At 40.6% G+C, this 11,645-nt stretch overlaps 2 protein-coding genes across 2 annotated transcripts; both read right to left on the minus strand.

Moving 5' to 3' along the window:
- Nucleotides 1-3,519: 3,519 nt before the first annotated feature.
- On the minus strand, nt 3,520-3,945 carry LOC145632820 (uncharacterized). The gene has a single exon (XM_081685154.1). The coding sequence runs from the start codon at nt 3,943-3,945 to the stop codon at nt 3,520-3,522; it is 426 nt and encodes a 141-aa protein (XP_081541280.1).
- Nucleotides 3,946-6,164: 2,219 nt separating this feature from the next.
- LOC145632821 (uncharacterized) lies at nt 6,165-7,967 on the minus strand. The gene is made up of 2 exons (XM_081685155.1): nt 6,884-7,967; nt 6,165-6,736 (listed from the first exon to the last, which is right to left on the minus strand). Exons 1-2 carry the CDS (start codon nt 7,965-7,967, stop codon nt 6,165-6,167), a joined length of 1,656 nt encoding a protein of 551 aa, XP_081541281.1.
- Between the last annotated feature and the right edge of the window lie 3,678 nt (nt 7,968-11,645).

Genomic DNA, 11,645 nt, shown 5'->3' on the forward strand with positions numbered 1-11,645 from the left:
TGTCGACTCGGAATGCAACAATTACTCTTTAACTTTGACTCAAAACTCAGTTCACTTAATCATAACTTATGCACGAAGATCAAAAGGTCCTTATGAGGGTTGTAATAGGGCTAGGGTGAGAGGTAGGATTAACATTTTGGGAGATGTGAGAGTTGAATCAGCTGGGAGAGTGGTAATAATAGTTTATAATAACAACACAACCAAATGCATGACGAAGATAACCTCGTTTAGCATCTAGGCTCTCCATACACCATAAAATTAAGACAAAAATCACTATACACCAAAGTAATTTGATTTTCTCTTCTTCCCTTCCTTCTTCAACCCTTATTTATTTATTAATTTAATTTTTTTTTTCTTTTTTTTTAATTGAAATACCTCGAGCTTCCATTCAAAATCTCCTTTATTGCGCCACGAAGCAAATATTTAGCCAAATGAAAATTCACAAATCACAAGATAGACCAATCCCCCAAGCTAGGCTCGGGAATAGTAACCGATTGAGGCCGAAGGCTTGTAATATTATGGCTAATTTAATGAAGGGTAAAGCTCAACATGGGTAACAATTAAGGAGCAAATGTACAAAAATAACTTCTGGAGGCTCAAATTGAGAAAAAGAAAGACCTTTATCATTTCAATCATGCACTCATCACAACCAAATTACTACGAGTCTCAAGGCAAAATCAAGATCAGAGTTGCACCAGGAACTATCACACATACAAAAATTTAGACTGTTATAAATGTGACAGTCAATCAATCGGGTTTTGAAAACTCACATGGCTTGGGGTCTACAAAAATATCGACTAGCTAGACTCAAAAAGAGCAAAACATCTTTCCACAAACCAATTAGTCGCAGGCTACATTGCTACGCAGTTATCAACGTATAAAGCACACCGACTAAATTTCAAAATGATAACTATGATGAGAAGAAGCTCAAGAGAGTCTAATCTAATCCGCACACGATTCGAAGTCAAACAAATGGAAAATAGGCACAAGAATGCATTATTCGAAAACACAACTAAACTAAGAAAGCAATACATTTTTTTTCGTTGCACGTAAATTCCCATCCCTAATAGATGGTACAAACCATGCAACACCTACAGAAAGCAATAAAACTACACTATGAAAGCATTAAAAGATAGATATCCCTCCTCCAAGCTAGAATGAAACACAGTGTCCTCACTGTGGCAAAATGAAATGCAAGAGAGAGAGACGAGAAAGAAAAGCTCACTCAGCAGGAACCTCGTCGATAGAAGAGGTGTCAGCTGTAGTGCCAGTAGATGTAGCGGTGGTGCCAGAAGCTACTATCTGCTGACGTAGAGAAACAACCTCTGAATTCAAGGCATGAAACCGTTGCTCCAAATTGCCGAAATGATCAATAACCTCCTGAGCAAACGTACCAATGTTAGCCATGAACTGCTTGAACATCTCTATAGTGACTAAATCGCTGCTAGACCTCTCGAAACTAACACTATGACGGAAAGGGTGGGATGGAATAGTCCCACGAGAAGGAGTATGAGAGATTTGTGAATTGTTACCAATCAAAGGCGGAGGGGCCGAAGAAGAACCTTGCTTTGTAGAATGCACACCTGTGAGGATGATTATTTTGATGTTGGGGGTAGGCAGAAACAAAAAGGCATCTGGAGTTCCCATTTGAGTCACAAGAGTGGGAAAAACAGCATAAGGAGTCGGATGTGAGTCCTTTTCCTCTCCCTTAACCTGCCATACAAACAAACCAATCTTTGGTAACAACAACCATCCATATCGTTCCATGCTCACAGTATCAAGGAGTGCATATGAGTTCAACTTCTTAATGTAAGACAAATCGATCCCTAGATGCGTATCAAAGACGGTTACAAAGCTTCCCATAATGATAGGCCGTTTCGGCTTGTTTCTCTCCACCAAGAAATGCAGCAATGAGGAATTTCCCGAAATCCAATTGACCCATTCTATCTCGATCACCATGTAAGAACCACCAAAGCATCTTGAAATCACTTGTAGCAATTTGTCCCATCTCTGTCTTTGGAAAGAACACTTGTAGAAGCAAGCGATGCAGAATACGAGGCACAGGGTTCACAATTGAAAAAGACTTAGTAAGACCAACTTTCCAATCATCTCGACCTGTGAGTTCTCTCCAAAACAATTTTTGGTGAAATTGTAATCCATTCTTGTCACCCCAAAACGAACCAAACTCCGATGGGCCAATAGTTCCATTACAAGGCCACTCGAAAATTTCATTAACCTCCTTTGGTTACATTGAATGTGCCATTCCATCAAGAGAAAAAGATATGTCACCATTATTAGACAATACTAAAGAAGTAAGAAACTCAATAACCAAATCCGGATAAACCTCTTCCTTCAAATTTAGAACTTTTGACCAACCACACCTTCGACCTATTTCTTGCAAACAATCATCAACCCCAAGCTTCTTACCATCGTCTTGTGAATAACGAAGTGTTGGTTTGATTTTTCGGTCTTGAAGTGAGAAACCAAGGCCTTCTTTGCTCAAACTTGAGGAAGGGTGAGAGGTGGAATGTGGGTTGGTATGAGAAGTGTTTGGAGGGGATTTATGTGGTAGTTTGGGATGCTTCTTTGAAGGTGAGGCTCTTTCTTTTCGAGGTGGGTTTCACTTTGTGGGAGTGGATCTTAGTGGTGCAAGTGGAGAAGGAGTGGACTTTGGGTGAGAACTAGTGGTTTTTGTGGTTAGCATGATGCAATGTCACAATCGAATAGCAATAAGCACAAAATACTCCAACCAACACTAGTAATCCAAAGTAGAATCAATTCCAATCAACCACCAACCAAATATCAATGTTTAATCAAAATTAATCACCACAAATTCAATCAACAAGCAAATATTAATATACAAGAGGCAAAATTTTCAATTTTTATATGAATGTAAACAATTCAAGAAGAGAAGTTGGATGAAAAATTGAAAATAATACCTATGCTTTTTGCAATTAAAACAATATTGTTGTTGGTTACCTCAAATCAAATACCAATTAAATTGCAATTTCAACCAATTCTCCTAATTGAAAAAGAAAATCAAAAGCCCTAACCTTGAGAAAAATTAGGGTCGGTTCTTCTCTTTTTTTTTTTTTTTTTCTTTTTCTTTTTTTCGTGGAGGGAGGCTGATTGGTGTCTCGGAGCAGCGCCGGTGGGGCGTCGATGATGCAGGTGGCGGTGCGCGGCTGTGGGGTGGAGGAGAGGATGAGAGAGAAGGGGGTGGGGTGTCTTGGGATTCGTGCAGGCTGGAAACTTCTTTTCTTCTTTTTTTTTTTTCTGGTTTTTTTTTTGGGGGATGCGTGTAGCTGCCTGGGCGCTAGAACTAGCGGGCGCTGGAATTACAGCGGCCCAGGCAGAACGTTGGGCTGCTGGTGGGGGCTCGGCCCAGCTGGCGCTGGCCTGCCGCTGGCTGTGCGGGCTGGTGCCTGCTGCTGGCTGCCTCTGCTTCCTCCTTTTTTTTTTCTTTTTCTTTTTATAAATATGAAAATAAAAAAAAAAAAATTATACCTTCACTTAGTATCAAGCATCAATTGGTGTATCAGAGAGATAAATCGTCTCCAATTTGCCGATGAAAGCACCCTCGGTATATAGCTTTAAACGTTGTCCATTTACCTTGAATTTCGTGCCGTTTTCGCTAGCAACCTCTATGGCTCCATATGCTTTGACATTGGTGACTGTGAAAGGTCCGGACCATCTAAACTTAAGTTTTCCAGGAAAAAGTCGAAGTCTTGAGTTATAGAGCAACACCTTGTCACCATTATTGAACTCTCGTTTTTGGATCATCTTGTCGTGAAACTTCTTCGTTTGTTCCTTGTAGAGCCTATGTTTTTCGTAAGCATCGAGCCGAATCTCATCTGGCTTGTTCAATTGAAGAAGTCTCGCTTCACCGGCCTTCTCTAGATCCAAATTAATCTCCTTGACGGTCCATTGTGAAAGGTATTCCATTTCGACCGGTAAATGACATGCTTTGCCATACACCAACCGATACGGAGTTGTCCCTAACGGAGTCTTGTAAGCCGTTCACAATGCCCACAATGTATCATCCAACTTCAATGACCAATCTTTGCGGGATTTGTTGACTACCTTTTCAAGGATTCTCTTGATTTGTCGATTAGATACCTCAACTTTCGTTTGAGGATGATAGGCCAAACCAACCTTGTGAGTAACTCCACATTTCTTAAGAAGAGACTTGAAAGTTCGTTGATGGAAATGAGAACCACCGTCACTAATGGCAACTCTTGGGACTCCGAAGCGCGGAAAGATGATCTTTTTGAATAGCTTCATAACGACCTTCGAATCATTAGTAGGCGACGCAATAGCTTCAACCCAATTGGAGACATAGTCGACGACAACCAAAATGTACCGATTCCCACAAGAAGAGGGAAATGGTCCCATAAAATCAATGCCCCAGACATCAAAAGGCTCGACCTCAAGAATCCCATTTTGTGGCATCTCTTGTCTCTTCGATATATTTCCCGTTCTTTGACACTCATCACATGCATTGAAAAAAGCACGGGCATCCTTGAATAATGAGGGACAATAGAAACCACATTGAAGCACTCGGTAGGCAGTTGCAGTAGAACCAAGATGTCCACTAGAAGGTAGATTATGGCAATGATGAAGGATACCATGGGTATCCCAATCCGCTACACATCTCCGAAACATTCCATCAGCGCACTTTCGATACAAATGAGGGTCATCCCAAAAGTACCGCTTGGCATCATGGTAGAACTTCTTGCGTTGTTGGTAAGTCAGATCCGGAGAATGTGAACCACCTACACAAAAATTAGCATAGTCAGCATACCATGGAAATACAGAAGAAATAGAGAATAAATGATCATCGGGGAAAGAGTCATTTATAGGGCTATTTGAAGTAGACTGAAATCTTAATCGAGAGAGGTGATTCGCAACAACGTTCTCGGCACCCTTTTTATCTCGAATCTCTAAATTGAACTCTTGAAGGAGCAAAATCCATCGAATGAGTCTCGGTTTAGCCTCTTTCTTTGCTATGAGATACTTCAGAGCAGCATGGTCGGTGTGGACAATTACTTTCGAACCAATGAGGTAAGTTCGAAACTTGTCAAGAGCATACACAATAGCTAGGAGCTCTTTCTCAGTGGTGGCATAATTCATTTGAGCCTCATCCAAGGTTTTACTAGCATAGTAAATGGCATGCAAAACCTTGTTCTTTCGTTGTCCAAGCACGGCTCCCACAACATAGTCACTCGCATCACACATGATCTCGAATGGCAAATCCCAATCTGGAGGTTGTATGATAGGAGCAGTTATCAATGCCTCCTTAATCCTGTTAAAAGACTCCATACAAGCATCAGTAAACTCAAATGTGGCATCCTTAAGCAATAATTGAGTGAGGGGTTTCGCTATTTTTGAAAAATCTTTTATAAATCGGCGATAAAACCCTGCATGACCAAGAAAACTTCTCAATCCCTTGACATTCACGGGAGGGGGAAGTTTCTCAATCACCTCAATTTTTGCTTTGTCAACTTGGATGCCACGATCAGAAATAAGATGACCAAGTACCACTCCTTCATTGACCATGAAGTGGCACTTTTCCCAATTCAAGACCAAATTGACATCAGTACAACATTTAAGCACCTTCGAAAGATTATGCAAGCACATATCAAAATCAGAACCATAAACACTGAAATCATCCATAAATACCTCCATGATGTTCTCAATGAAATCAGAGAAAATGGCCATCATACACCTTTGAAACGTCGCAGGGGCGTTACACAACCCAAATGACATTCTGCGATAAGCAAATGTACCATAGGGGCATGTGAACGTTGTATTTTCTTGATCTTCCGGATGAATGGGAATCTGAAAGAAACCTGAATATCCATCCAAATAACAGAAAAAACTATGTTTTGCTAATCTTTCAAGCATTTGATCTATAAAAGGTAAGGGGAAGTGATCTTTCAAGGTGGTTGTATTCAACCTGCGATAATCGATACACATACGCCAACCTGTGACAACACGAGTAGGAATTAGTTCATTCTTATCATTTTTAACAATAGTTGCCCCCCCTTTCTTAGGAACGACTTGTACCGGGCTCACCCACTTAGAATCTGAGATGGGGTAGATGATGCCCGCGTCAAGAAGTTTCATTACCTCTTTCTTCACCACCTCTTGCATATTAGGATTCAATCGACGTTTGGTTGGATGCAAGGGCGATGATTCTCTTCCAAATTGATTCTATGCATACAAAAATTAGGACTTATCCCTGTAAGATCATCAATTCTATACCCGATTGCCTTTTTATGCATGCGAAGCATAGTCAAAAGCCTAGAAACTTGGCTATTATCGAGTTTAGCACTAACAATTACATGGCATTCCTCATTATCATCAAGAAATGCATATTTAAGATGAGGAGGCAAAGGTTTTAACTCTACCTTTTTTACTTGTGACTCAGAAGTAGAACAAATAGTTTCCATTACCTCAAACCCCTCAGTGTTGGGGGCATCCAAGTCACGAATCAAGGAATCAATCTCTACATCTCCTTCTCCTTCAGAGACCTCCAGGGTGAGAACAGCTTCTAATGGATCATTAGCTAACTCACGAGGCGTATCATCTCTCACAATCTCATCAAGCACATCAATCCTGCAACAAGTATTCTCAAGCATAGGCGACTTCATCGCATTGGTTAGATTAAAAGTCACTGTATCATCACCAACAGACAAAGTAAGGGATCCAGACTTGACATCAATAACAGCACCTGCAGTACACAAGAAAGGTCTACCTAAAATGATCGGGATATTACTATCCTCCTCCATATCCAAAACTAGAAAGTCAACAGGGATGAAAAATTTCCCAACCCGAACGGGGACATCCTCCAAAACACCTAAAGGGTATTTTATAGAACGATCCGCCATTTGCAAAGTGATCTGTGTGCATTTTAAAGCTCCCATATTCAACCTGTTACAAACAGAAAGAGGCATAACAGACACACTAGCACCTAATTCATATAAAGCTTTATCAATGAATAATGCACCTACATGACATGGGATGGAAAAACTACCAGGGTCCTTAAGCTTAGGTGGGGATTTATTTTGCAATATAGCACTACACTCTGCAGTTAGAGCGACTGTTTCTACACCACCAAAGTCTTTCTTCTTAGTAATCATTTCCTTTAAAAACTTTGCATACATTGGAACTTGAGAGACCAAATCATTAAAAGGAACAGTTACCTCAAGGTTCTTGACCATACTCAAGAACTTACCAAATTGTTGATCTACCTTTTTCTTTTGCATCCGATGTGGGAATGGTAGCTTTGGCTCGACAGGTGGAGGCTCGAAACCTTTCTTTTTCTCTTTCTCACCATCACTTGCTTTAGCTTTCCCATCTTTTGAGGTGGGAACATCATCCAAGGCCTTTTCTGCAACCTTACTCTTATCCTTCTCAAGATTTGCATCATCAATAGGCATTTGGGGCCCTTCATAGCTAACACCACTACGAGTAGTGATAGCATTGGTGGTCTCCTTAGGGATAGGCTGTCCTGGTAAGTGGCTAGGTTGCCTTTGGATATTGGTACCTACGACTTGCGCGATTTGGTTCTCCAAATTCTTTGTCGTATTTTTCAACTGCTTGATGCTATCTTCAGTGTTTTGCTTCATGGATGTCATCATTCTCATGAGGTCAGACATAGTAGGATCTTGAGTGCTAGCATTTCCATGAGTAGGTTGTTGAGGTGGTCTATTAAAACCCGGAGGAGGATGATGAGAGGCCCCTTGTTGATGTTGTGGAGGCCTTGCAACATATTGCTGAGGTTGAGGGTTCTGAGGCTGTGACCACTGTTGCTGAGGTTGTGCCCATTGTTGCTGAGGTTGAGGATTTTGAACATTATTGCTTTTGTATGAAAGGTAGGGATGATTCCTCCAACCTGGATTAAATGTGTTAGAATACGGATCATTTGGTTGCCTTTGTTGAAAGGCATTCACCTGCTCCATCTGATTGGTGTCTTGAGAATTCTAAGCACATTGATATCCAAAATGACCCTATATACCACATGTAGGCGTCGTTTGAAGTGCGCCTACGTTAAAAGCATGTTGTGAATATGCTTGGCACTCATAGGAAGTGGGAATTGACATTAAAATTAGGGACAAATAAAGTAGGGAGCCGCCAACAAGTTTTTAAGGAACTTGTAAACCGTTCACGGATCATAAAAAGGCAACCACGATAAGGGACAACGAAGGCAACAACGATCGACCCGTGAAGGTTACACCCCATTCATAATCTATGAGATTACTAACTCCATATGGTTCGGAACCACGAAAGGAGGATCGGGGATGATGGTACGAAGTGAGTCATGGAGTCACATTCGCCCGTATTGGCCTCTACTCGATTCTTATATTGAAAAACATTCCTGTGATCTCAAAGGCATACAAACAATAATTCAATTTTCTCCAAACTATTATTTAACTAAATTGGTTGAATATTAATGCACACATAATTCTAAAAATTTGGTGATCACTTCAATTAATAATAAGATTAAAAGGATCCTAAACCGGTTGTCCAAATTATCTTATTAGGCGTGATTTTCAATTACATATTCCCTTTAATCATGCAATATGGTGATCAAAATAAATAATAGAATCAATATTAATATAAAAACCAATTTAATCACAATTCCAACAACATAAAAATCGTTAGAAAAATAATAATAATAAAAAGAGCATGATCCTTACTTTGAATCTGTTTGCTTGCAACTACAAAATAATAAACGAGTTAGTAACTTCAAGGAAATAATAAAACAATAACTAAATTAAATTAAATAAAATAAGGTTGATTTTGGGGCCAAACCCTCAAACGATTCTACCTTTCACGCCTTGGTTTAAGGACAGAATCTCGAGTAAAATACGGACTCCTTTGAGTGCTTGAAGAAGGAATTTTGAAGTAAAAAGGGTAGGCTAGTGTTTAGGTTAATAGCATAGAAGAGAGAAAATAAGAATCATAAAATTCTCGTTGCCTCGTACATCAGAAATGAGGGGGTATTTATAGGGAAAATGTGCTGAGGGAGCACACGGAACCCTAAAATGATAAAAACCCTAAAAAAGTATCCCGTGACACGGTACAATTTTGGAGTGACGCGGGAAATTTTCGGAAAACGGAACGGAAAACGCATTAAGGGTTTACGCGGAAAGGACACGGAACTTCCCGTGTCACGGCAGACCTCCCGTGTCATGGGAAGTCCCACCGTCAGACGGGAGTGGTTCCCATGACACGGTCAGACTGTGCCGTGACACGGTCACTTCCAGTCCATTTTTCCGTCTAAATTCATTTTTAACCCTAATTTCTTTCGGCTTTTTAAGTGCCGATTGATAATTTCGGGCTTTTTTTTGACTTTTTTTATTCGGGCTAAAATAAGAAAATAATAAAATAAAAATAAATAAAATATTTGGGCAAAAAATAAATAATAAAATAATAAAATAAAAAGGTTTGGGCTTAAAATTAATTAATAAGCTTGGGCTAAAATCAAAACTATGCTTTTACCAAACATCAAGACTAATCCATGGATCTTTCAAAAATATGAATTTAGTAAAATACGATTTTTTAAGCACTAACCTTGGCCGGCTGCGCGACTTTGGTTATCTCCTTGTTGAATGTAGAGGTTTGTTCACCAAGTTTGAGCAGTCGGAGCTGCCAGTCCAAAGGTTGGACTTATATGCCGCCTGGCCCTTAAAGAGGGCCGGCTACAAGAAGTGTGTAGAGTACGGGCCGTATACCATAGATCAAGGTACATATGGTGCATTCCCAATCATCTGAGGGCTAGAGTGGGCGGTATTACCGCCTGTATGGCTCTCATGCAGAGATTGAATAATCCCTGCAGATGTATTTTTGAAGCTGTCTTGAAAGCGCGATGTAGAGGCTGACTCAGACAGCTGTTGACTCCTTCTGCGGGTAATGTTTTCCCGCACATCAGGAGTTGACTTTTTGTTTCCCACCGGCTGTTCAACCCGGATGGGATTTCTTGTGTTCTTATGGGACAGAAGAATCTAGAACCAGTCAAGGGTCCCGGATGCCTTGTCCTTTGGATGCGGAGTCGGCTACCTGTCCCTGACTGGCTTCTTCCTCCCAGCAGGAGTCTTTCTTGCCGACTGACCCTTGCTTGGTCCAACCTTATTATTAGTGATCAGATCCTTAATTTCACCCTTGAAACTAGTCATGAATCTCATGAGTTCGTCTCGGGTGACAGGAGCGGATTCACTTGCTGTACGGGTTTCCCCTTCCAGCTGGCCAGGGGGCCGGCTTGTACCGGCCTGGCTTTCGCCCCGCTCTAGAGTGTCTTTGTGACGGATGCGTTTGGTGATCAGGGAGCCATCTTTGGCAATGTAAGTTTCCACTTGAGGATCATCATCCTCCTGGTTAGTAAAGACCTCCGGATGGTCAACCGGACGTTCAGGAGGTGGTATAGACTCTTAAACCATCTTTGAGGTACTCTCCCCATATACGGCACCAAATGTTTAGGTGTTTTTGTCCCTCGGGAGAGTTACAGCTCAGAGACTGGTTGCGCGTCGCCTGTACCTAGAAAACAACGGAGACTCCGGGTGGTTGGAGCTCCACCTCCAACAATCAAGTTAGTACTTGAAATATAACGGGAGAAAGTGTGGAAAAAGAGGTGAGATCTTCTCGGATTATGAGATCAGGTAATTATCTGATGTAAGAGAATGTAGGGTATGCTGTAATAAATGTAGATGCCCTAAAATTGGGGGAAATTTCCCAATTTATAGGGTTTTTGGGAAATGTGCCATTGATTAGGTCATTCTTACCTAATTATTATAGGCTGTGCCGCATTGCGACTTTCTCAAGATTTGGGCCGTTGAAGGCCGCGTTTTATTCCCAAGTTTTAGGAGAGACACGTGTCAGAAGGAGATTGGCCCAATTCGGACCAACCAGGGTATGACACGTGTCAAGGCCTGATTAGGCCACGTGGCATGGGTAAAATTACCCAAAACAACTCACATCGTTGAGTACAACCAAAACCAACTTGCATACCCTGTACGCCTTATGAGTCTAGGACTCTAGGGAGTTGTAGTGATGCCTCGCTTTGGCGTAGCCCATCACTACTTTCAATAGGTCGATAAGTGTTGTTTTTTTAATAGCCGATAAGTGTTGTTTTGGAATGGCAATTTTACTCAATATTAAGGGACCTAGGGAATCTATGTTGGTTGATTTAAGTGAACTTAATTAATCATCACAACATTCGAAATCCTAAACATGCATCTAAATATAATTCATATATAAATAATCATGAATATGTAAAGCATAAGCATTTTGATGCATATTGGCAACTAGCATGAACCTTTAAATTCCTTAAATCTTTAAAAGGTCTTCTTTTGCAACTTCATGGCTTTGTCTTCCAAGAACCTCCATCTTCAAGACTTGACCATAATTATGCAATACTAGTAACTACGATTAGGACTAATCTAAATATTAAGGTACAAAAATACTCAAGGGTACGCAGACAATATTTAGATTTACAAAAATACATGACGGCACGTAGTCCGTATTTTCTATCCTAATTGGGTCCCACTAGTTGTCATTTTTATAAACCCGTGAGAGAATATACATTCCATTTATCCATTCACTATATGTGTATAGTGAATGGCCCATGAATTTTACAACAA

This window comes from Chenopodium album, chromosome 5, assembly GCF_948465745.1.
Source record: "Chenopodium album chromosome 5, dcCheAlbu1.1, whole genome shotgun sequence".
In the NCBI taxonomy this organism is placed as follows: domain Eukaryota; kingdom Viridiplantae; phylum Streptophyta; class Magnoliopsida; order Caryophyllales; family Amaranthaceae; genus Chenopodium; species Chenopodium album.

Excerpts from the sequence above, each read along its gene's own strand:
- LOC145632821 (XM_081685155.1), bottom strand. The coding sequence starts at position 7,967 with ATGGAGCAGGTGAATGCCTTTCAACAAAGGCAACCAAATGATCCGTAT. Across the intron at positions 6,737-6,883 it reads CACTTTGCAAATGGCGGATC|GTGCTGTTATTGATGTCAAG; the intron begins GTTCTATAAAAT and ends TGTGTACTGCAG.
- LOC145632820 (XM_081685154.1), bottom strand. The coding sequence starts at position 3,945 with ATGGAATACCTTTCACAATGGACCGTCAAGGAGATTAATTTGGATCTA.